The sequence below is a fragment of the Triturus cristatus genome, chromosome 4_2, assembly GCF_964204655.1.
Source record: "Triturus cristatus chromosome 4_2, aTriCri1.1, whole genome shotgun sequence".
Classification (NCBI taxonomy): Eukaryota; Metazoa; Chordata; class Amphibia; order Caudata; family Salamandridae; genus Triturus; species Triturus cristatus.
The window spans coordinates 315122920-315150240 of record NC_140586.1 but is presented as its reverse complement, the minus strand read 5'-3'; the positions used below and the strand labels follow the sequence as shown (position 1 = coordinate 315150240).

Sequence of the window (27321 nt, the reverse complement as noted above, 5' to 3'; positions counted from 1 at the left end):
AGCCAACAAGATGTCATCGACAAATTGAATAAGAGCCACCCCTTTTGGTACAGGAAAAGAATCAAGCTGCCTTTTCAATGCCTGACTATAAATGCTACGACTCTCTGTATACCCTTGTGGAGCTCTACAGAATCTGTATGATCTATTATTCAAAGTGAAGCCGAACAAATAACGGCTATCAGGGTGAATAGGAATTGAAAAAAATGCATTCTTTAAATCAATGACACTAAATGTAGTGGCAGTAGGAGGAACCATAGTAAGGAGTGTTGTGATGTCAGACTACTAGGTATTGGGGCACCACAATTTTATTAACCTCTTGTAAATCAATAATGAATCTGTACATTTTAGTGTTGGTGTTGCTTTTCAAAATAGGAAGGATAGGGCTATTACAAATGTTATAAGGGACTTCTTCCACAACCCCTACCTTAATCAAATCCTGAACAATGTGCGTTAATGCTTCTTCGCCTTCCTGAGATATTTTATATTGGGGCCATCGAGGCAATGAAGCACCTTCCTTCACTTGAATGTGCACTGGTGGGATAACCATTTGTCCCACATCGGTATCTGATGTAGCCCATAAAGTACTAGGTAAAGATGCCAGAGCAATATCTTCTTTAATGAAACAAGACCTCTAAACCATTGGATAGTTATTGTTTATGATAACACACACACACACCTTCTGGGGAACAACGTATTGTAGCTCGAAAATGTTTGAGCATGTCGATACCCACAATGTTATCCGGCGTGTAGGGGAAAGCAAAAACGGACATGCTGCCGTGAATTTATCAAGACTAAATGCAAGTGGCTGTGCCAGTGGGCTAGATGTAGGTGTCCCATCGAGTCCTATCGATGTTATCATTGCGCCAGACAGGGGAGCCCTAGGAACCAATATTTTAGACAGAGCACTACGAGTAGCTTCTGTATCAACCAGAAACCGATCAGTAGAGCTCAAAACATTTGCATCAACACAAGGACCTTTCTGATCTACTGGACCTCAACCGGTTCCTTACCCGATCCTAGGCATTCCTATGCATAAACTGAATCCCTAAAACCATCAGCTGAATAATCTGACATTTGATATTGATTTAGTCTATCAAAAGTATTGGAATAATTTGGCCCATGTTAAAGTGCCCCAAACCTGGGATGAGTTCCAATTCCTCCCCTTTTTTCTGAGTTCCCTGGGCGTCTTCTCATGCTTCCTCGACCCCGTTGATACTGCTGACCTCGCAAAAGGGGGCACTCGGAACGCTAATGTCCAATTTCTTTACAATAAGCACACTGATCAGAAGACAAAGTTGATCGAGAGAAAGGGAGTACACCAGGGGTATATACTGCACGTCCGTCTCTACCACCACCTCTGAATGGTGGACCATACACTTGAGCCAACATTACTTTTGTTTTTAACTCCTTTACCTTCTTATCCTCTTTGCCTTTTGCTTCTAATTCCTGACGCTCATAATACTGGGCCATAGTCAAAAGGGAGACTCTGGAAGACTTAGTTCATGAACTCTCGCTGGCCTTTAGGCAACTAGCTATTTCTGGCAACATGTTGGCGACAAATTTGTCAACGAACAGATGCTTACCCGTGTCATCTGTCAATGACTGTCCACTAAAGTCATGGAATGTCTCTTCAAATCGTGTAAAGAAATCAGAAACTGACTCATCCGCTTTCTATTTACAAGACGCTAATGTAGTCCAATCTATTTTCTTAGGGGGTATAGGAGTTTTCAACTTAGTTACAATAGCTTTGGGAAGATCTAATATCTCCTATTGTGGTCTCTGCGCAGGCTCTCTAGCCGCATCTATTTCTTCTAAATGCACCAAAGTATCACCATAGGCTACATAATCATCTATTTTTCGAATTGTTCTCCACATATCAGGGGGCAAAATAAGTCCAAAAAATTTCAATATCTGGCAGAGTCATAGTACAGGAGCTAATAGCTCCTTTCACTTCTTCATAAAAAGCGGCTGGATTTTTCCGTGGATCAGGCAAAGCAGCTTTAAGAGCCATAACATCTGCTCTACGCCAGGGAGTATAAACCCAATTATAGACAAAATATCCCTTTGCATCATCTGAATCTTTATCAGCACTTGTTCCCGTACCCTTTGGAGGAACATACAGAGGCGCAGCTTCACACATCGGTTTTACAGTAACCACAGTATCACTAGGGTCATTGTCTGTCCCCAAAACTTCTTCTTTCTGCACTGGGGTCTGAACTGTTTGTGCAGTTTTAATTTTACCAGCTGATGTTTGCTCCACTTTTAAACGTAGTGTATCATGTCTTAATTTAACTACTCGCCTAATTAAATCAGGTATATTTGAAAAAAGGAAAGTTCCATCATTTAATTGTTTATAATCAGAATTGATATCAGTGGGCTCTAAGTTTGTAGAAACCTTTCTAAAACAAAGTATTACCTCTCAGGTAAACTTCTCTGTAAAATATAGCTGCTCTAAATCCTTCCACTGCTGAACCATTGCTGCAAGGTCTGGGTCAGACTTAGTCCCATGAGCTGCTTTGCGAGCAGTGGAGCTGATAGTGGCTTTTTCATCAACAGTCAAAGTAGAGCGTGTCTGCCGCCCATCTTGCTTATCTAAGTCTTTATCATCTGAAGAAAGATGTTCTTCTTCAGAAAGATCATCCTCGGGGGCAGAGGGAAATTTATACGTGGGCAGAGGTCGATCTAACAAAATTGAGTCATCCTGAGGTTTATTAAGTATGGGATAAATGGGGTGCCTAATAGGGTACTGGCCAGTTACCTCTAAACGACGCTCCCTTTCCTCTTTTTCTTTTATTGCCTTCATCGCTTTATTTTTTAATTCCAATGCTTTTTGATATATCGTTTTACGCTGTTCTTTTTCTCCTATAGCTTCTTCTTTCCTCATTCTGTCTTGCAATTTTCTCCCACATTCGTACATAATCAAACATATCTTGTCGACTCTTATGCTTAAACAAACACTGCTCTACATAATGAATATTTTAAAAAACAAATGACCCATTCACTGGCCATCGTAGATAAGAATCCTTTTTCGTATATTTGTTCCACAGTGTACTATACATTATGGAAGAAATACGGTATTTAATGTGCATATGCCTATTCGGTGTCCCCTCTGGGGGAGCCGGCTGACTTCTTTCTAAATCCATTTTGGTACCACCAAGACAGCAACACAACCTACGGAGTTTGCTAGGAACAGGCATGCTACCAAATTTTTGTCAAAATTAAGTTTCCAAGATATACCAAAGTAGAGAAAAATCTCCACATTACCTGCCTAACTTTTGCAAAGGTTAAATCAAAGCAAACAAAACCAGACTGTTGGCCAAGCAAATCTAGAGTGCCGCTTCAGCGACCTTACCAAACAAGGGTCTCCAACTTCCAACTGCCAATCTCTTGGTCAAAAAAAAGCCAAACGATTCCTCAGTCGGGACCGGCCAACACCTGGAGGGTCAAATCAAGAAAAACAGAAAAAACACTTTGGCTGCATAGACAAGGGTCTCCTCATGCAGGACGTCTCCTCAGCAATATTCCACTATTCCATCAAGACCACTCCTTTGGATGACCGCGTCTCTGATGGGGACCCACGTGTCGGCCCCAACTGTGGAAATGTGCTTTTCAATGAGCACAGCGGTGCAGGGGTCACCCTTCTCTGTCCACGGGTCCTTAGACCAACAAAATAGAGATTGGCACTGAAGCTGGAATTCAAATATGTTTATTAATCACTCATGAATGGGACTACGTCCACACAGCACTCTCAAGTGGTGTCTGAGGTAGTACATTGAAGTCACAGAACACAGGCCTTATATACAGAGTATGTTGCGAAGTAAGCATGTAGTTACAAATAGAAGGTAAAGGCCTACACAGGAATAGTTACCGACAAACACGGGCAGATGGGAAATCACTTAGTTAGCAAAGTGGGAGGGGGAACATAACTGCTTACAGTTGCAAGACACAGTTGACAGTTATTTCTTTAGTCAGGTGCATTCTAGCAGCTACAGGCCTTTCTTTTCTCAGCACATATACATTGCTTGAGCTTAAAATAGGAGTTAACTAAAGCTGATGACTCCAGCACAATAGAAAAGCAAGCAACAGTGAAGACGGAAGAGTCACAAGGCTAACAAAATGGATGCTACAAACAAGATGGCTTCAGCTCATGCGAACAGCAATTCTTTTCGATTCCCACACAAGTTACCCAACCTTCGTGCGGCTGGGGACATGGAAACAACCAGCGAGGTTCCTGGGGCCAGCGGGCGGGCCAGTCCACCACCCCCCCCCTCTGCAGCAGCCTCCTAACCCTCCTAGTCCAACCTGTTGGGCCCATCAAACGCCAGTGAGATGCAGGATTCGCCATCACCTCCCCCACTAGCGCACCATCACATGGGACAAGTGGGTTTTGCAAATAGTCCGAAGGGGCTACTCCCTCCCCTTTGTGACTACCCCTCCAGCCATGCCACCACGATACCACCGCATGTCGGAGGATTAACTGGCCCTTCTCTAGCAGGAAGTTACGGCTCTCTTGGCCAAGGGAGACTTCGAGCGCGTTCCTGCCCCAGAAGTAGGTTGTGGTTGTTATTCCCACTACTTTCTGGTTCCCAAGAAGGGCAAGGGCCTGCATCCTATCTTGGACCTCAGGGACGTCCATCTCTTCCTCCGGAAGGAGAAGTTCAAGATGTTGACGCTTGCTCAGGTCTTGTCTGCCCTTGACCCGCAAGACTGGATGGTAGCGTTGGACTTGCAGGATGCTTATTTTCACATCCCCGTCCTGCCAGCCCACCAGACTTACCTATGGTTCATGGTAGGCCACGAGCATTTTCAGTTCAACGTGCTCCCCTTTGGCCTTACCAGTGCCCTCAGGTGTTCACGAAAGTGATGGCGGTGGTCACAGCTCATCTGCGCAGATCAGGGTTGTCAGTCATCCCCTATCTCGACGAGTGGCTGTTGAAGGCGTGCTCGCAGTCTCCCACCTCCAGACTACGGCCGACCTCCTGCATTTGCTGAGGTTCTCCATCAATGTGCTGAAGTCGCACAGGATTCCCTCTCGGAAGCTCCTCTTCATCGGAGCGGTTCTGGACACAACGTGGTTTCGGGTCTATCCTTCTGAACGACGAGTCTGGGATATTCAGGCTATGATTCAGATCTTTCTACCTCTATTCCGGGTTTCTTTCAGACTGACCCTACTGGGCCTCATGGCCTCCTGCATCCTGCTGGCCGATCATGCCCGGTGACATATGTGGGCTCTGCAGTGGGACCTGAAGTTCCAGTGGGCGCAGCATCAGGGGAATCTGTCCGATTGCGTCCAGATCTCGGAGGGCACTGCTCGACAACTGCAGTGGTGGCTTACCAACCAGGATTGGGTCAATGGCAGATCCCTCTCCCTTCCCCAACCAGACCAAATTGTGGTGACGGACGCATCCCTTCTGGGGAGGGGCGGCCACATGGGAGAGGGGGAGATCAGAGGCATCTGGTCTCTGTCGGTGTCCGGGCTTCTCATCAACCTTCTGGAGCTCCAGGCAATTCATCTTGCACTGAAGGCATTCCTTCCCTCTCTACAGGGAAGAGTAGTGCAGGTGTTCACAGACAACACCAACACCATGTGGTACTGCAACAAACCGGGAGGATGGGGTCGTGGACCCTATGTCAGGAGGCGCTTTGCCTCTGGAAATGGCTAGAACATCAGGGCATTTCCTTGGTGGCTCAACACCTGGCAGGTTCACTGAACGCCAGGGTGGACGAACTCTGCCTCAGGTGCATGATGGATCATGAATGGCGTCTTCACTCATAGGTGGTGCAAGGTCTCTTTGAACAGTGGGGAGAGCCTTGGTTAGATCTGTTTGCCACCGAAGAGAACGCGCAATGTCAGCAATTCTGCACGTTGGAATTACCAAGGCGGCACTCGCTCCGCGACTCTTTTCGTTGCGAGTGGAGTTGCGGTCTGTTGTACGCCTTTCTGCCTTTACCACTTCTCCCCAGAGTGCTGAAGAAGATCAGGCGCGACTGGGCCCTAGTCATTCTTGTGGCTCCGTATTGGGCATGAAGAGTCTGGTATCCCAAGCTGCTCAACATGACCATCGGTCCTCCAATCAGACTGCCTCTTCAGGAGGATCTTCTGTCGCAGCAGCAGGGGACGTTCTCCACCCGAACCTGTCCAGTCTCCACCTCCTTACGTGTAGATTGAGCAGCGGCAGTTGACGTCTTTCGACCTGCCTCCTGAAGTCTGTGATGTAATCTTGGTAGCCAGGCGTCCCTCCACTAAGATGGTATACTTCTGTAGGGGGAACAAATTTGTGGCATGGTACACAGCACAGGCTGTGGATCCCCTTTCTTCCCCTCTTTCTTAAGTATGCTTGTTTCTTCTCTCTTTTGCCCAGCAGGGCGCTGCTCTGGGCACTATCAAGGGCTATCTTTCAGCGATCTCTGCCTTCCTTCGGTTGCCAGATCAGCCTTCTCTTTTCAAGTTCCCGGTATTTAACTGTTTCCCAAAAGGCTTAATGCATCTTTTTCCTCCAATCCCCTTCTTTATGCCTCAGTGGAACTTGAACCTTGTGTTAACCTATCTCATGTATGCTCCCTTTGAGCCAGTGCATAATTGTCCTCCATGCCTTCTGACACTTAAAACTTCTTTCCTCGTAGCCATAACTTCTGCTAGGAGAGTGAGTGAGCTCCAGACCCTTTCTTCAAAGCCTCCTCTCCTCTCTGTTCATCCGGACAAGGTGGTTCTCCGGACCCGTCCATCCATCCTTCCTAAGGTGGTCACTGCCTTTCACATCAGGCAGACCGTTACTTTGCCCACCTTCTTTCCGCCACCGCATCCTTCAAAGGAAGAAGAGCGGCTCCACTGTCTGGACCCAAAATATGCGTTCTCCTTCTATCTGGATCGCACAAAACAGTTCCGAGTGGATGATCAGCTTTTTGTTGGTTACATGGGAGCAAAGAAGAGTCGGGCTGTACACAAACGCACCATTTCTCGATGGGTCATGTTGTGTATTTAGGCTTGTTACTCTCTAGCTAAAAAGGAGCCTCCAGTCGGGTTACGCGCTCACTCCACCGGGGCGATGGCTGCCACTACTGCCTTTGGAAGGGGAGTGCTTCTGAATGACATCTGTCAGGCGGCCACGTGGGCATCACTGCACACTTTTACCAAACACTATTGCCTGGACAGCCAAGTCCGGAGAGACGGCTTCTTTGGTCGTTCTGTTCTCCAGGATTTTCTGGTGTGATCTTCGTTTGCAGACCCACCACCGGGGTTGGTATTGCTGGGGTATCTATTCTAGGGTAAGTAATCTATTATTAACATGTTTCTTTCAGATTCGAAAGTTACTTACCTTCGGTAACGATATATCTGTAAGAAACATTAGTTAGTTATACATTCCTTACTCCCCCACCCATCCTCCCCGTTCTGCGAACTGATTTCTAGGGTTAAGTACATCCTTTCAGGGCCCTAGTTTTGTGCAGCAATGGTCAGTGTCTTGCATGGCTCTGCGTTTCTGATGCGGCGGAAAGTCGAGTACAGAACTGACGTCAGGCGCGCAAGGGCGGCGTCGAAGTAGCTGCTGCGACGTAATGCCGGTGACCACGCCGACTGACGCGGAGCCGACTGACGCGGAGCCGACCGACGCCACCTTCCGATGTGCAGAGGTACTGCTGACGAAAATCCTTCCGGATCCAGTCTGACGCCTGGGGGTAATTCTAAAGGTAAGAAATCTATAACTAACTAATGTTTCTTACAGATATATCGTTACCGAAGATAAGTAACTTGTGCTTTGCATCAGAACCATTCCTTTGATTTACTCTCCATAACTTTGTCCACTATAAACAGGGTACAAGTCCCGATTTCACAAATATCCCTGCGGCTGAGACGGAGGCTTTAGCAGACTTGGAACTGACGTCTCTGAGTGCGACTAAAAGCAGTGAAGAAATCCTTTCCAGTTTATCTACCTCAGAAACCCCTCCGTTTTCACCATCAGAGTACGTTTTCTGCTTAACCTTTTATACTTTATATGTTTGATGTTCAGTGGAAGTCTTTTATAGTATGTGAACTTGAGATGAACTCAGTGGAATGGCTTTTTATATTTTAATATTTTACTTGTTATTCTAGTGAGGGAAGAGGGAGAAGTTGGCAATGAATGATCTGCCCATATGTGTGCCCATTGGATTTGTGTTAAATGCCCCTCTGTGCTTTTGCTTCTCTACAAACCCTTGTCCGTCTTCTGCCAAAGGAAATCTCATTTGACATTAATAAATGCTGTGAAAGGTGTGCTGGGCTGATGTTTCTGATCAAGGACCTCAAATACAGTCAATCAGATATTAACACACAACAGTGCTTAATGAACACTGCCCGTATTTTTAAGTCTTGCCTAAGCAGCAGTCTCTTCGAAACCTGCTTTATCTAGGATATGGGCTTGAAAGAATGCCCATCTTTTTCATTGCATCCTGTTGCTGTTCTTTAGAAATGCTGGCTTTTCATTGGTAAATACACTTAGTAGACCCTCTTTTTGCAATTTCTCACATGAGGACTGCCCCTCTTACACGTGTTCTTACTGTTCAGGTTATTTATAGTTGGCCTGCCTCTTTGCTCGTAAACTGTTCTGTTTATTGTGCAATGAAACTTCCTTCACATCATTTGATTGCCGTCCTTTATCTCCTGGTGCCTCACCCCTCCCACAAAACTTGTCAAGATCCTGCGTTAAATTCTCACGTATTAAACGCTTTTATTTATATAGCACACCTAGGCAATACATTCTTATGTATTAAAAACGTGTTTTTATATAGCACTCCTAGCGATGGGCTTGGGAAAATTAAACAATTGTCCCATTATCACACGATGTTGAGCCAACAGCAGACTAACACGGATCCCCAGCTCACCAGGAGGCAGCTCTAACCGCTGCGCCATATAGCCATGTTACACACAACACTGGTAATGTGAGACTTGTTTGAATAGAACACGAGGGTAAAAAATCTGCCAAAATCTCCCATTCATATTCCACACTCGTCTTCAAATTACAACAGATCCTCAAACCGCTGTCTTTAAAAACATGCAGTGTAACATTCCCAACAATACATTTCAAATTGTTTCTCAATGGGTGAGTTTCCAAGATGGCAGTTGCTCAAAATGAGCACTCTAGGCTTGCCCGCCATTACATTGATGACATATTTGGATGTTCTCTTGGAGCTCCTCCCCTCCACCCCCAATGTGTGTGCCATTTATGCGCATGCGTGTTGCCCAGGCCCTTGTAGTCTACGCCGCAGGAATAGCCCTTATGGGTATGCAGTCCCAGCGCTTCTCCCGTTTCTTCAGCTGCCACCACCGGTGCTGCGATGATGATGATGAGTAACACTGGACTCCATCCCACCGCCGTTATCCTGGTCACCAACATGTCTGCCACTGTCACCAGTGAGCAGATGCGCTCCCTCTTCACCTTCCTGGGGGACATCAAAGAGCTCCGGCTCTATCCGCCAGAGTAATGCGGACTTGAGGGTCAGGGAACTAAGTGCGTCCTTTATTTTCCTGGTTTACATCATGTGGGATTAAATTGTTTGTCTTTTCTGTCATTTTTGAATATCAAAGGTCCCAAGACCATGAAGACGTTTACTTGCATTCCTACCTCTCCAACGATGGTATCATATTTGTATCTAATCTTCCTATCTTTGTTAGACCTATAGATTTATTAGAGACATTTTGTACTGCAAGAAAATAAAAAAACAGTAAATTATTTTTCAGCTTTTTAGCCATGGAGCAAATACATTTTTGTTTTTGTGCAAGCAAGAAAAACAATTTCAACACGTTTCAACTGTAAAAGATATTGCTTTGTTTGAGTGTTCCATTTTTTAACAGTATAAAAACAGTGCTGAGCCTGCTTTGCTATCTGTAAGTTGTTCCTAGACTATGATGTCTTTGTCTGTGATGGTGGTAATGTAATTTCTAAGCATAAATTGTTCAAATGTATATTGAGCTGTAGTTTCAAAAAACCCTCCTTTTTAACCGGGTGTAAAGACCTTCATGTAATGTCGCCTGGTGCACAAAGCATGTGGTTCCTATTACATAAGCAGCAGAACACAAGTTTTTGCTCTAGTGTCACGTTTCTGTAATGAGGTACCTGTGTGCAGCTGTACATTCGGTTGATTAAAATCTTACTTGGACTTTCTCGTCGGAATGGCTGCCTTAGAAGATGCTGATGACCTTCTGAGTCTGTGGGACCTTCTTAATTGCTTAAAGGGGGGTTGTGAACACAGTATTTCCTACTTTTTTTCTAGGTGAAGGGGAATTCAGGGGTATTTTTCAAACAAACGATATAGTGTAAAATACTTTTTTTTTAAATGCAGAAAATGTTTGTTTTCTTTGTGATCATTTTCAAAAATAAAAATTGTATCTGTTCAAATTTTATCAGAATGGTTTACATCTGGAGTGACATTGTAATGAATTCAAGAAGATCTAAATATGCTTGAGAAATCAGATGCAAGTAAATAACTTTTTTTTTCTTTTCAGAAATTGGGTTATGTAATGGACAATGGTGTCTGTGCTCTTGATGCGAATGTCACTAAGAAAACGTTATCAAACACTTATTTAGTGTGTGCACTGGAAAGTTACATTTCAAATTAATATTTTGGCTTGTATACACTGATTGGCCCATAACTGTGTGAAATGATGTGTAAACGACTTGCTCAATTCCCCTCTTATTACAGTGTTGTAGTGGTTTTCACTTTATTTCCCTTACATACAGGACCCCTGGGATACCTTTCCAGGAGCAGAATATTACAGTAAACTGCACAGCTATTGCGTCTTGGTTACAGATTTTAATAACTTTTGCAAATTTTCGGGGAGTTGGTGCCCACACTCAAAGCATAAAAAATGCCAGTGTGTGTGTGTGTGTGGGGGGGGGGGGTAACGAGACGGGGTGTGTGTGTGTGTGTGTGTGTGTGTGTGTGTGTGTGTGTGTGTGTGTGTGTGTGTGTGTGTGTGTGTGTGTGTGTGTGTGTGTGTGTGTGTGTGTGTGTGTGTGTGTGTGTGGAGGGTGTGTGTGTGTGTCTGTGTCTGTTCGTTCTAGATAGTAAACAATCAATGAAGAGGGTGTTTTCCACCACTGGATTCCAAGTAGCATCAAACAGTTGTACTTTCTAAATAGGCTTGTGCAAAATGTTCTGTAACGCTTGTGTAATCCCTCAGTTTCGCTTTAATCAAATGATGAACATTTATACAGATTACACCAGCATGACATTTCACAGACTCTTTTTGCTGAACAGGACTGTTTTAAGTCGAAAATGACTTGTGGAAGACGGGCACAAGCAGGTAATGTGTAGTGCGAGACATGTTGTTCCTGAATCAGTCTCTGTGCCAGTACCACAAGTGACCTTTGAACGCAAGTTATACCCTCCCATTCAAATTTCACTGAGGATACCCACAAATGCTTTTCTCATCATTTACATACGATTTTGTGTCATTTTTCTGATGTTTTGTGTAATTTAGACAATATAACATTTATGAAACTTCCCTCCCTCCTTTTTCTGTTTCAACCTCATATTATTGGTATGTTGTGATATCCTCCAAACCACTCCTGCATCCCCATGGAGCAGCTGTGCAGAACAAACGAAGTCCTCACAAAGCTACTAACCAATTACCCTTCCTTACCTACCCCTTCCTACTTCTCATTCCTGCCAGCTTCATCTCGGCTCCCAACGGCCCCCCTTCCACACTTCTCTCACCTCCTTCAAGATCAATGCCTGGTACCCATTCTCCTTACCCCACCTCTTTTAGCAGCTTCCGCCCTGCCTAAGTAGAAAGGAAAATGGTCTAGCCATTCCCTCAACCACACTCACCAGCATCCTTCTGCCACTGCCCAGATATATAAAAGAATTTACCAGGTCTTCTTGCACATTCCCCCTACCACTCAAATGCATGATTAAAAACCTAAAACTTGGTTTCGTGCCACCCTCACCCACCACCTAATTGAACCTTCCTTCTCACTTCTCACCAGAATTCCATGCTATCATTCTCAGTGACCGGCAGTCTGGTTCCATGCTGACAGTGTCTGTAACTTAATTTTCTTAGCACAGGCTGAACTCTACATTCTTCCTCCGACAGTCGCGACCCATATCTGGTGGTTGATGGTTTCAGCTCTCCATAGCCTTTAACTCAGGTCTGCAGAAGCCCACAAGAGGTGGGGTATAAGATAGGCCACTGATCTCGGGCGCTTGAGACCTGGGTGAGACCGGAAGGCCATGGAAAGGAGTACTTCCCTTGAAGTTACATCTGTGAATTTCAAATTTTGAATCCTATATTCCAGTGGAAGCCATACATACCATACTTTTGTTTTCCTTAGTCCAAATATGACTTGACTTGCTACATGTGGTGCACCTGCACCATGTGATGCATTTAATTATCAAGGTGCCTTCTAATGAAAGCAAGGTGCATACATCCTTATGCATTCCACGCTCAGCACACACAAGGATTGGGTTATGTTTGCGCGAGCTGCTGTCATATGTCGGAAAGAGTGTGAGGCATTTGCTTAACTGATTTCCAGTGTTGGGTGTGGGTTTGTTGAACGCCTGCATTGAATGACAGAACTGTTAAATACTTGCTAACTGTTGCCAAACTCATCCGTGCTCCTTTTCCTTACGGTTGTCACTGAGCCCCCCTGCTCCACAGTGTATATTGCCGAGTGTCGCAGGAAGCAAAGATGTAGCAAACCCCAGTATCTTTGGTATCCTAGTCTAAAAGAAATTTTCATAAGTGAACATCTTAGTCCTTGACAACCACCTGGCATTGTGTTTGGTCGCGGGGAGTATATGTGGGGTGGTTGGAAGTTTTCTTTAATGCAAGAGGGAGAAGCTAGATGCCAATCATCCATGTTCTAGTACATCTTGAAAATGAACTATCTGGTCCATAGTATATGGATGCACAGCTGAATATGTCTGCCAATTGCGACTGTTATATTTATTGAGAATTTTTATAAAGCACAGTCTGAACACATGCTTTACTTTGGTTACGAATTACTCCCTGTGGCATGCGATTGACAGAAGCGTGGATGACTGTTTACATAAGCTCAAATGGTTGGGTGGGTGGGGGTTTATATAACTTTACAGCACAAACATTTATATCTTTACACACTGACTCGAGCTCATGTGGAAGGATGGATTGGTGGAGGGAGAGAAAGGGAGTACAGAGTAACAGACATGGGTGACTTAAGAGAGATGAGAAATTATTTGAGTTCTTAACTGAAGGTCTGCAGTTTAGGAACAACTCTAAATTGGCCCAAAGATGAAAGCATTGCATCCACTAAAAGTGGTGACTTGAACATGGTCTTACACAAGTTTACATCGATTTGAGACTTTTGACTGGAAGCACACTGAAGGAGAAAGTATGTTCATGTTTCCTGCCATTTTAGGTCACTGCACGTCCCCACCCCATAATCCATAAGAGAATCTTATTTAAGTCCATTTTGCATTGGACTCAAATGCAGTGATGAATAATCCACCTATTTTACTGATGACTATACGTGTACAAAAATTACTGAGCATTATGGCCAGCAGACACATTTTTTAAGGTCTGACCTAAAGACCGCTTGATCAGTTTTGCCAGCCTCATGTTTTCCAAAAAATATCATAATGGTACATACATGTTTAGGGACTTTAGAACATTGCTAAACGAGTGTTGATTTAGTCAATTGTTCCTCAGATTAGGCTCCCTGTCACAACAGCACAAAGCATTCAGCCACTGGATGCTTTCACTGAGTGACTCATTTGTTTTTCCCAATAACTGCTAGTCCAGATGTACTGTATGGTGTCATCAACTATTTCCATAATAATCAAGACTTTAAATAAAAGTTGCATTGTTGAGTCCTCTCTATAAACTAGCTTTCGGTATATTTATTTAACATATAGAAAATGAGCACATGTCATTAGAGTAACAGGAGTGTATATGTAGATTTCTAATTTTAGGCCACACCGTAGCTTTGTGATTAACATTTCGAGCAATTGTATATGACTTTAGAGGGACCTCTTGTAACATCCTTTTCATAAAAGGATTTTAATGCTTTTGAATCTGACTCAAGAGGGACTTCTAGTTTTGACCTGAGGAATTATAGCTTTGTGAAAGAATATGGAAGAATTTCCATCTTACTTGAGAGAGACCTCTAGTAATGACTTGAACTACAGGTCTGTTAAAAAAAAAAAAAATGTGTGCACTCATGAACGGGCGCCTTTCGCCGGTGGTGCTCCTGCTAACATTAGCGCTCATAAACTTGCATTTTTTTAGCCACAAGAAAGAAAAGCACTCACGGGGGCGAGTCCAGGTCTTTTATTCACTGACTCACAGCAACCAGACGCATTTCGGCAGTCACCTTTTTCGAAAGTAAATCGGCGTGCCAGAAACGGCCTTAATTTATTTCATTTCCGACAAACATAGACATAGAGAAGAGACATACTGTTGTAAAAACACGGCGCCATGTTTGAACTTGCAAATTCATTAGTTCATTCGGATTAACATATATGTGCCAAATTGTCTTTTTATAAGTGCACAAACCCATGATCTCAATTTATAACGTTCACTCGCAATTCTGCCTTCCAGGCAAATGCAGATGAATGTATGGAAAGATTCAGGGCGCGATGATATGGTGAGCAAGTACTAAAAAGAGCATTAAATAAAGTAAACTCTGTTCCCAGAAAGAAACTGTTGGAAGAGAAGACTGTTAAGGAGACGGATGAATGCAAATTCCATATGATTACCACATTTTCAGAAGAGGCAGGATAATTGAGAACCATTTTACCCAAGAACGGGAATCTTTTAAAATTGGACCCAGCCATAGGAATGGATATTCCTACTCATCCATTGTTGACTTTTAGGAAAACTAGATCGTTGAGAGATTCCCTTACAAGTAGCAACATGAGTAGTGAGGTACCCAACTTGTTGGGAAACAAGTTTCGGGGATTTTACCCCTCCGGGAGATGGAAAGCGTGCGCAGGCAGTAAAGAGTCCTATCATATCAGGTACCAGGGTTAAAGAAACCGATTAACATAAAAAAAAATTGACATGTAGTATACCTTACACCGTGTACTGTCTTAATTGCACTTGTGGACTCAATTATATTGGAAGTACTATACACCAAACCAAAATGAGAATCTTGGAACATACTAGGGCAATTAAGAATTGTGACATGTCATATCCTGTGGCCCGCCATTTTAAGATCAAGCATAATAGCAACAGGGATCTCCTGACTTTCTTTGCCTTGGACCATGTTCCATTGCATCCAAGAGTAGGAGACAGGGTAATGAGTTTAAGGAGACTGGAGTCTTGATATATAATTGACCTTCAAACAAAAGCCCCTGAAGGCCTGAATACCAATGAGGAACTTGTGGTGCATTTAGGCAACTAAATTTGATGTGATACGTAGCCTATCTCTGAAATGATGGTGCCTTTAGCAAAGTTATGTTTGACTTTTTCTATAGGCTGAATATTCCTTAAGTTTGAATCTGCATTTGGGAGTTGATTATATGAAAAACAATGTTCTATTTTATGACATAGAGTAGGTTTAATTTGAGTGTTTTATAGTTCATTTCGAATATTAGGTCTAAAAATGGATAAGTGCCCATACAGGGCAGGAATGTTGACGGAACAAATTTTGGGTGCAATCGCATTATTATATGTAATGCATTGCACTGTTATGAACTTAAGTGAATTTGAGGCAAGAGGTTTTAATCACAATACATTTTTCACTCAAAAAGGTGCCGGTATCGGATGCGATATAAAGGTTTTTGCACAAAGAGCATGAATGTAATATTTGTAGGTATGGCAAGCCCATTTGTGGGCAGAACTGCGAGCGAACGTTATAAATTGACATCATGGGTTTGTGCACTTATAAAAAGACAATTTGGCATATATATGCTAATCCGAATGAACTAATGAATTTGCAAGTTCAAAGATGGCGCCATGTTTTTACAACAGTATGTCCATTCTCTATGTCTATGTCAATGTTCTCGGAAATAAAATAAATGAAGGCCGTTTCTAGCGTGCCGAATTACCATCGGAAAAGGCGACTGCCGAAACGCGCCTGGTTGCTGTGAGTCCGTGAATAAAAGACCTGGACTCGCCCCCGTGAGTGCTTTTCTTTCTTGTGGCCAAAAATATGCAAGTTTGAGCGCTAAAATATAAATCTATATATACACACACACACCTTTCACCAAATATCTTTATGTATTGTGCTGCTCCATTGACAGTTTGTTTTTTTCTATCACAGCAAAAGGCTGTGATATAAGCAACTGCAATTATTGGCATACATGTATAATGCCACTCAAGTAAAAATGGTGACTAAATTGAACCGTGTCTGGCAACTGAGGCTAGCAGTCTAGTCACTAAAAAGCAGTAAACACAAACAAAGGGTTAAGCACATAGCACTTTTCTTAAATACAGTCTAGATGCGTGGAACTCTATAGTCCAGTCGAAGGCTAGTGGTAGCCAAAACGCGCAGGCCGTCCTATTTTTGCTCACTTTTGCACAATGGTGTGTTAATAAATTAATTTTTAAATGTACTTACCTTGCTGTGGTGCCGTGACTTTCGCCGTGATTCAAAAACTTTTCACATGGAGGCGAGGGAATCCTTGAAATGTATGGTGCGGTGGCTGCTTCGCACATCATGGGCACTCGAGAGTGAGGTGAAGCGGCTTGGAGCAATTGTAGCCGACAACTTACAAGCTGAGAAAACGAGCCAACGCCTCTGCTTGCGGCACAACAGTCAACGCGTCTACGGAATCCTGTGAGAACGGCGCGTCGGACGGCAAAGTTCCATTGGTGAGTAAGGGAGTGGAGGGAGGTGGTGTAATCTGCGGCTCAGAGCGCGGCTGAGGCGGCGTGAGAGAAGCAGGGAAGCACCGTAACCCGCACCCATGATAACCACTGTTGATACTTGCCGAGGGGAGGGACGAACAGAGGGCACGTTTGCATACTTTGAAAGCTCCCAAAATTGACTCCTCGTTCTACTTTGTGCATTCGGGGCTCCGGAGAAAAATTCAAAACAGAATTGAGTAATGGAAACAAGGTAACCAATGAAAACAGAGACCCCGGCAAGCATTTTCTCGAATCTGCTATTCTTGTAATGAGATAGCAAGAGCAGTAAAGGAAGGAATCCTGCCGAATCTGAAGTAGACTGCAGATTTCCTAAAGAAATAAAAAGGAACCGCACCATAGCAAATAAGAGCAAAAGCAAGAGATTTTTTACATCTAAAACAAACATGGCAGATAAATGCAGGAATCGCTTTCAAATAGCGAGTGAGTTGTTAAATGATGATGCAACACCCTCCACAAGTACAAATGTCAGGGTGACAACTGGAGAGAGAAACAAGAGAACAATAACTGGTGTTCTGAGAGAACTTCAACAAAATCGCATTCTTGAAGTAAACAGGTGGTGGGGGAAAAACAACATTAGAGAAATATATTGAATTGAAGAGGGTGCCGAGAGGGCTCCGAATTTTAATCATGCCCACACTCAATGATATGGATTCTGATTTAATCAAGCAGTGGCAGCTAGATACAAATTAGTGCTCGTTTAAACTCATGAGGACACTAATAGTACATGCGGAAAGGAAATTGGAAAAACTAACCGAAATGATCAAGGATCTGGAGGAAGAATTAGCCAAATATCCTACAACAGTAGAAAATAAGGAAATGTTTGAAAATGTGGAAAGAAGGAAAGCCAACAAATTTAACAGAGCTAGGATTGACTACGCCAGTGGGCGCATATACACATTCGCTAGAAAGTATAATGTGTTAAGAAACAGAGTTGTCATGGACAAATGTGCAGGAAGTGAAACCCCAGAAACAGTGGACAGTTCGGATCTCAGTTCTGCTGATGAAGAAGCCAGTGCGACACCCCTGGATTTTTACGGGGAAATGGCCCAGATGACAACGCGACAGAGAGGAAGAGTGAGAGGCACATCGTGGGGAAGAGGACAAACCAAAATACCATCAGAAGTAGTAGAAGAAGGAACAAAACCAAAGAGGAAAGCAGAAGTAAAATCAAGAAAGAACCTCTCCAAGAATAACATAGTAATCCACATCTCAAATAAAAATCTAAGCGAAACTCCGCTTCAACTATTAAAAAAGGGACTGTCCTATTGTCCCAACAAATACATCAATATACCGAATATGCGGATTGACCTCTACAAATGTTGCCGCAAAACCAAAACTTAAGAAATGCTTTGCGGAAAAAACATCTAAATCTAACTGTCCAATGAATGATAATCATGAAATATCGCCTCGTGCACGAAAAGATCTATTGGCATTAAGAACTTTGACATCACTGGAAGAAGGAGAAAAATCTGTGATTGGAAATTTCCAACATTCCCTTTAATCTGACAAGGAATTATGTCACAGCATAGGGATAGCCACCAACAGAGAAGGCAACAGTGGACTCGAAAGACAATCAACATTTAGCCCGCAACTTCCACCTGGGAACAAAATTGACTTATTCCATGAGATCATGGTGGAAGAAATCAATAAAATCTCGACAAATCCAACAGTGAATAAGTCAAAAAAGATAAAAAAGAAGAATTTGAACTTAACAGGAGTATAAAGCACTTGAACTACGAGATGATCCAACGATTATCATCAAGGCCTCTGACATAGGCGGTAACATTGTGGTCCAGAATATGTGAGAGTACATGGAAGAAGCGACACGGCAACTTGGAAATGAAGATCATTATGAGAAGCTAGTAGATGATCCGACAGAGATCTGGACCAAAGAATATCACCAAATGCTACTAGGGTGGAAAGAAAATGGCCTAATCGATCTTGAAGAATACCTATATTTGAAAACAGATCATCCCATAAAAGTGACAATCTACTTTCTACCAAAAGTACATAAGGCGATCCACAATCCACCTGGTCGGCCGATAGTCAGCTCCATCGGCTTGTTACTAGAATCCAGATTCATGGACGTTTTCTTGATTAGTTATGTGACCTCCCTACCTTCATATCTAAGGGACACCATGGATTTTTCTTTTTTCTTTTTTTTTTTAAATAGTGTATTTTATTTTAATTTAGACATCAAAACGAATAGAATAGCATACATATCCCAGAGTAATAGATTTGTTTCTGTACCCATATCACCATGGTTCGGCAAACTCAGGCTACCATACACTCAATATCCGACCCCCAGCCCACATCTATGCCCGTGCGTAGGTGTAATCATAGAACCTTTCACATTTCTGAAGCCTTCATGCCCCTCCACCGGGAGAAGTCAGGCCATATTCCTGTCCTCTTGGCAGGGTATATGCCACATCGATCTGCACTGTCCAGCACACTACTTTTAACCATGCCACAGGTGATGGGGGCAATAGATCTATCCAACATCTTGAGATCTCCCTTCTAGTTAGAAAAATAAGATAGAACAACAAGCCCGCTGTGCCACCAATACCACCCCCATCAAAATCAGAGAAGAGCTCTAAATAATGTAGACCCTCAACATTTTTGCGATTGTCACTCACTGACTCCCAGTACCTATTGATCTCAGGGCAAGTAAGGAACATATGTTCATTGTTGGCTTCAAAATAACCACATCTACTACACCTGAGAGTCGGGTTTAGCACAAATCTTGTGATCCTTTGAGGGGTTTTATATATATATATATGTATATGTGTATATATATATATATACACATATACATGTCGCCAGTAGATAGTTATAGTTAGGATCGTGTTTCCATAGGAAATCCGCAACATTCTATTTGGAATAACTTTGGCGCCGATTGACGAATCCTCGCAAAATTTTCAAAATAGGTGGGGCGCTCCGCTCCTTCCCTGAAAGTCTCGGGGGGGGGGGGGGGGGAGGATTCGTCAAGCGGGGGCTGAGAAAAAAAGGGGGGTCCCAAAACGCGTTTTCCCCATGCATTTTTCCATAGGACCTTTAGTCCAAGCTGCAGCCCGAACGGCTGAACAGAATTACTTGAAATTTGGCAGAGAGGTAGTCCTCAGGTCAGGGATGTGCCTTTTGCAGGTCTGGTGTAAATCTGTTCAGTATTTCCTGAGAAAATAGCATTTAAAAGCATATATATATCTATAAGCGCGCACCGTGCGCGTACGGTAAAACTTACCGTACGCGCACGCTGCCGTGCGCGAGCGCGATTCTGATTGGTTGTTAGAGCTTAGTAAACATTCGAATCGGTCGAAACCAGGAAGTGTCTGCCGCCATTTTGTCTCTCGCAGTCTGAGGGGGTGAAAAACAAAGGTAGAGAACGTGAAAAGGGGGCAGGGTGGACAGTTCCTGACCACCTACCCTTTGTCAGGGGGTCCCAGAAGGACCCCCAAGGGCCAAAATTTCCTTTAATTTGTTTGCGAAAAATCACGGAGTACGCGTAGCGTGCGCGTATGGTAGAAACGGAAAAATTCTGCGAACTGCGTAACGTGGGCGCGCGGTGCGCGAAGTGCACCGTGCGCGTACGGTACGCGCACGGTGAAAAACCTTAAAAAAAAAAATACATAACTTAGCATTTAAAAAACCGTACAAATTCACTTAAAAAACCATAGGTTTCATACATGTTTGAGTTTGCTGGACATTTCACTCGTGAAAAACCATTGAAATTCCCCCATTCTAGTTAGTGCAGGCAACTATAACTCACGCGACCGCAATCCTCTGCGGATGACGTCAGATATTACATCACTGATGACGTGTTTTTCTGAAAAAAAAATATTTGTAATATATGTATAGCTAAAAATTAATGGATGAAGACATGGGTAAATAAGTGTCTAAATACAGTGATGTAATATCTGACATCATCAGCAGAGGATTGCGGTCGCGTGAGTTATAGTTGCCTGCACTAACTATAACGGGGGAATTTCAATGGTTTTTCACGAGTGAAATGTCCAGCTAACTATAACATGTGTGAAACCTATGGTTTTTTAAGTGAATATATATATATATGTATATATATATTTTTTAATTTGTTTATTGGTTTTTAATTACAGCCACATATACAAGGGTGAACAACATGTTCAGGATACACAACATTGCAGTTGGGCAGTCATAGATGAACAGTACAATTAAGTAAGACTTTCTTGTTCAACACGTCTATTCAACTCCATTTCAACTGTAGGCAACACACATGGCTCTCCTCTATACTTATTTCATTGCGACCACTTCTTATCCCATTTTTTGGGGCACCCCCTCATCTTCAAAACCTCCGTTTCTGCAAGCATACATCTGTCCATTTCCCTAGCCCATAGGGTGACGAACGGTGGGTCTGTGCCCCCCCAACTTCTCGCCAGTTCTCGTTTAATCAATGTGTACCCCAGTGCACCATGGATTTTTTAAATAAATTCCAGAAGATTGAATGGAAGGCAGGTCTACTATTGGCAACTATAGATGTTTCAGCACTCTATACATCGATACGCCATATTGATGGAGTAAAAGCTGTCCAAGAATTCCTGCAGACAAGATCAATAAGCCACTTGGAACACTCTGCCATGTTAATCGAAATGGTGACATATTGTTTACATCACAACATTTTTCTCTTCCAAGGTGACCTGTATCTGCTAAAACAAGGTACAGCGATGGGGACATCTTTTGCCCCAACATACGCTAACCTGTTAATGGCAGTGTGGGAGACTGACTCTGAAAAGACAAAATCATTCAAAAATAAAAACTTTGTGTCGATTCATTGACTACCTCTTTGTTGTATGGGAAGGGGATTGCGTTGACCTACAGAATTTCATTGACTCTCTCAATGAGAATGATTACAACTTAAACTTCACGTCAACAATCCGTGAAACCAACATCATTTTCCTGGACGTGGAAGTTTTTATCAGAGGAGAGAGGGTATGCATCAAAATGCACCGTAAGCCCACATCATGCAATAGCATATTGCATGCAAACAGTGGGAACCCGCTGAATTTAAAATGGAGCATACCCTACGGTGAAATGCTGAGGGCCAAAAGGAATTGTTCTGAGAATTCTGACTTGGAATATGAAATCGACTAAATGAGCTGTCGCTTCATGAAGAGAGGCTATCCGTTGGAAGTCATCAATATTGCCAAAACCAGAGTCAAATCGAAAGTAACAACTGATCTCCTAACACCGTCAAAAAGGAAACTGTGAGAGGAAGGATGTCCAGCAGAAACAACAACACGATTAATCATGGATTTTAACAACCAAAGTGGAGAATTAAGGCATATCATTGACAGGAACTGGGAAATCCTGATATTAGACGAAACATTGTGAGAAACCTTGTGTTAGAAAGTGCCATCTTTCTTGCATGGTATGCCCCCACTTTTTGCCGAATTGCTGAATGTACTTTCACTGAGTGTGCCCTGGACTCCTGCCAATCAGGTGTCCAGGGCCTATGTTCCTTCCCTAAAACCCAAATTGTCAAACCCTGGCCACATGTCCGCCCCTGGTAAATGGTAACCTAGGTACCCAGGGACTTGTGACCAGCGAAGGCCTCGAAGGGCTGCAGCACTTATTGCGCCACCCTTAGAGGTCCTGTACCCTAACACACACACACTGCTCTTGCAGGCTGAATGTCTGGGTGCAAGAGAAAACAAAGAGTCGACATGGCACACATCCCTGTGTGCCATGTCCACAACCTACACTGCCCTGGCATACATCAGCCACCCCCCTCTAGCTGGGTGCCCTATGCCAGTGGTGTGGGCACAGGAGCATGAGCCCTGTGCCCCTACAGTACCCAGATCCATTCCTGGGCACTGTAAGTGCAGTGCTGCCATTTAAGAGTATATGGTGCTGGGAGCTCGTCAAACACGAGCTCCACAGCACCATAATGGCAACACTGAAGACTGAGAAGTTTGGTATCAAACTTCTCAGCACATTAAACCCGCACTGATGCCAGTGTGGGATTTAATGTACAAAGCACTACAGAGGGCATCTTAGAGATGCCCCCTGAAACCTAACCTACAATCCACGTCTTGTCTGAGAGGCTGCCTAGACTGCCACACAGCAGACATGTTGCTGGACCCCTGGGTGTGGAGCCCTCCCCGCTCTCCTGGGCCTGCAACAATGCACATCCTGGGCGAGGTGCTAGGTCTCCTCCCCCAGGATGGGCAGGGCGAAGCTTCAAAGGCATGCCGCCTTTGTGAGCTTCTCCAGGCCACTTGCTGTACTCAGCAACTGGCCTCCACCGGTTCTGACCCCCACTCTGGCGGGAAGACTGGCCGGAAACCCCAATTAAGGACAGGGGGTGTGCCAGCCCTGCCAACCCACCCCTCAGGTGGGGGAGGCGAGGTGAAGCACATCTCCGGGCTCTCGCCATCTTGAAGATGGGGAGCCCTACCCAATCAGGACTAGGCCACTGCCCCCCTCCCACAGGAGAGTGGCAGGATAGGGGGTGTACCCACCCCAGGACAGGGACCCAGTGGTCCCTGCCCTTTACCTACCTATAACACCCCTAAATGTAGTATTTAGGGGCACCCTGAACCTTCCTTCCTTAGATTCCAGATTCTAAACTAGCAAAGAAAAACAAGAAGATGACCTGCCGTGCAGCTGCTAAGAAGATGAAGACACCAACTGCTTTGGCCCCAGACCTACCGCCCTGTCGACCCTTGGACCTGCTCCTGCTAAATCCCGGCACCTCCTCTGGCCAGCAACCTCACAAACCCCGGAGGACCTGGCTACCTTGTGACTCTGAGCACCTGGGACTCCCACGAGCAGTGGCTCTGCTCAAAGCAAGTATCTAACCCCTGGCATCAGCCCGGAACCGCGAACCCTGCACACTCTGCACCCGCCAAGCCTGGCCTGTGCCGGAGTGGACAAAGACCCCGAGGACGTCCCCCCGGCGACTGTGACCCCGAATCAGGCACCAAGGACCCACCTCGACGCTCCTGACGACGCCTGCAGCTTTAGAACCAGGGACCCCCCCAACCGCGATCAACCGAGGGTAAGATTTCCCGACACCAAAAGGTACCCCTGCACCCGGCGCCCTGTGCCCGACTCCTGGGTACCTACCTGTCCTCCAACTTCCCAACTTACCTCTCGAAGTGGTGGTGGCACCTGAAGAATCTTGCAGCCTTTGTTCGTCCTTGAGATTTTCCATAGCAATCCATTGAGAGCCCGAAGGCTCAAAAGCACCCTGCACCCAGCCGCCCTAGTGGCCCTGGCAGTGTAACTTCTACTCCTACCTACTTCCCCATTTGCCCTGAGCAAGTGACCAGGAGCCCAGCTCCCACAGCCACGTGGCCTGCTAGTCAGCAGCCACCAACCAAGGGCCCCCTGCCTCCCATAGGATAACATTGGGCCTAACTCACTCTGCACCTGGCCGCCACAGTGCCGCTGAGGGTGTACCAACTGTACTTACCTGACCCTGGGAGACCCCTGACTCTATGCCCAAAACCTTAACTCTGCCAGTCGAGTACTTACCCAAAAGCCGATAACTCCTTTTTCTTCCATAGGGTAACATTGACTGGTTTTTCTTGAAATTTCTTCCAAGTGTGGAGTTTCTAAACTTTAAAATATTCACCTAAAATCAACCGTGTAACGAAAACGGAAATACTCACCTGCTATTAGGAGAGATCCCAGTGCTGGGTCTTGGTGCCCAGCACTGACCCTGAAAAGTACTTACGACCGTACTTACCACTAACTCAATTTTCTCCCATAGGAAACCGTTGACTATTTTTCTGTGAAATTTCTTCTGTCCATTTTTTGCAAACTACAAATATTCTTTAAAAATTGTACCAACTGTGAAAACGTAATTACTTACCTGTTTTAGATAGATGCCCCAGTACTGAGCCTAGGAGCCCAGCACTGGATTACAAAAGTAACAAGAACATACTTTACCCGGAACTTGATTTTTCTCCCATAGGAAACCATTGACTGTTTTTCTATGAAATTTCTTCGAAGTGTCGATTTTGCAAACTTATAAATATTCCTTAAAAATCTCCTGTGTAACTTAAACACAGTTTCTCAACTGCTTACAGGTGGTACACTAGTGCTGGATCTAGGATCCAACACTGACCTAGAAAAAGTAACCATAACCCCACTTACCTGCTAAGTGAATTTTCTTCCATAGGATAACATTGGTAATTTGATTAGAAAAGTTTCCAAGTGTCAACTTTTAAAATGGCAAAATATTGCTTAAAAATCACGACAGTAAGTAAAACGAATTTACTCACTTGTTTCCAAGAACTGTCCCAGGACTAAATCTAGGATCCAGTCCTGGAGCTAGAAAAGTAATCCTGAAACTTATCAATTGCACATAACTTAAATTTCCCATTGATCTCAATGTATTATTGTGTTTGAAAATGTGTTGCCTATTGCAACAAACTGTAACTATTATCTGCAAAAGTCAATTGCCTATTGCAAAGTACTTAACAAAAGCATCTCATTCTGAGAAAGTATATTTTGATACCTATTGTTGGTTCTAAAATAAAACAACCATATATTTTTTATATAAACCATTGGCCTAGAGTTCAGTTCTTGAGTGTGTGAGACCATTTGCTGACTGTGTGTTCAACAAATGCTTTACACTGTTCTCTGATATTGCATTACTGCTCGACCAAGCTACCACTTTAGAGAGTAAGGTTATATCTAACTTTAACCTCTGCCAAACCTCTGGGGACTGTGGACTCTGTACACACTGTACCTATTTGGAAACAGTATATACAGAGCCACTTTCTCACACCTTGATGCCACATCCGAGCATCAGCTATCGGAAAACAGCCTCCCTTGGAGATATTCTGACACAAAGCCATTTAGAGACACGAGAAGTAAGAACAACCTCATGGCTTCACACACCAGGTTTCTGGAAATGTGCAAAATGCCTAGCATGCGAGCATGGCTCCAACATCACAAACTACCAACTTCAGAATGGAAAAATTGAAAAAATCATGGACCACATTACTTGTGAATCAAAATATGTGGTCTACAGATTAATCTGTCCCTGTCAAAAACACTATATAGGAAGCACAATCAACAAATTAAAGCTACGAATCCTACAACACCTACGTGCAATAAAGAACAAGGATTTCAGCTATCCCATGGCAAAACATTTTCACGAACACCATCTGAGTGATTGTAAACAACCAAAATACTCCGGGATTAAAATTGTGACACCTACAGAAAGGGGCGGGGATAGAACTCTGAAGCTGCGCAGAATGGAATCTCGCTTGATCTTGGCAATTGGTACAGAATATCCCTATGGACATAACCAAGATGCAGAACTATTTGTACATTTGTAACTAGCGAAAAATGAACTGACAAATGAACTGAAGTCCACCTCAGAGCTGTATTATATTGTTTTCTTGAATTTTATGTATATACATACATCCTCACACTTTTTTGTTCATGAACTCTGTATATAGAATTTTGCACAATGTTTGAAAACAACTCCTATTCAACCAATGATATAACTGTACAATATAATATACATAACCCGACCTCACCCCTCCAAGGATCAGTATGAGAGGGAGGATACATTTTGAGCAGAGGTTGTGGCATTTCCTCTTTCCCCACATAATTGATTCATGATCCGTAGAGAATCTGACATCCATGAAAAGGGTCATCAAAGCTGTGTTTTAAATTGATCTTGGTTTTTAAAAATTGTACTTTACATTTACCTCGATTAATTGACTAATCTTTACAATCATGAAAATGAGCAGAATGCTGAAATTCAAAAATTGTCATGTGTTGTATAAATGAACTGAATCAGATAAAATTCTGAACACTTGGGTGATATAATCTACCTCACAGCGACACTGCGAAATGGGTTGAAATATGAAAATGCGATCGACAAATGAATTTTAAAAATGCATTTAGGGAATGGACAAAAGAACATAATGAAATGATCGTATGTCGTTTTATATTGTACAAACTTGAGAACAAATAGTTCATCCAGCACCAGCACTTTCTCTTTTTGAAAATAGAATGTACTTCACAGTTATAGTAAAAATGGTGACTAAATTGAACCATGTTTGTCAACTGAGGCTAGCTGTCTAGTCACAAAAAAGCAGTAAACACAAACAAAGGGTTAAGCACATAGCACTTTTCTTAAATACAGTCTAGATGCGTGGGACTCTATGCTCAAGTCGAAGGCTAGTGGTAGCCGAAACGCGTAGGCAGTCTTATTTTTGCTCACTTTTGCTCAATGGTGTGTTAATAAATTAATTTTTTTAATTACTTACCTTGCTGTGGTGCCGTGACTTTCGCCGTGATTCAAGACTTTTCACACAGAGGTGAGGGAATATATATATATATATATATATATATATATATATATATATATATATATATATATATATATATATATAATATACACACACACACACACACACCTTTCATCAAATATCTTTGTATTGTGCTGCTCCATTGGCATTTTGTTTTTTCTATCACAGCAGAAGGCTGTG

General features: G+C 43.5%; 1 protein-coding gene across 5 annotated transcripts in view; it reads left to right on the top strand.

Annotated features, from left to right (window-relative positions):
- The window catches only part of SUCO (SUN domain containing ossification factor), a 580289-nt gene that overhangs the window by 140559 nt on the left and 412409 nt on the right, over positions 1-27321 (top strand). For all 5 annotated transcript variants that reach the window (XR_014960616.1, XM_085601647.1, XM_085601645.1 and 2 more), the window contains exon 4: positions 7811-7959. Coding sequence is in view for 4 of the 5 variants with exons in the window: in XM_085601647.1 (XP_085457773.1) it covers positions 7811-7959 (149 nt within the window). In the remaining variant the exon portion in view is untranslated. The remainder of the gene's footprint in view (positions 1-7810; positions 7960-27321) is intronic.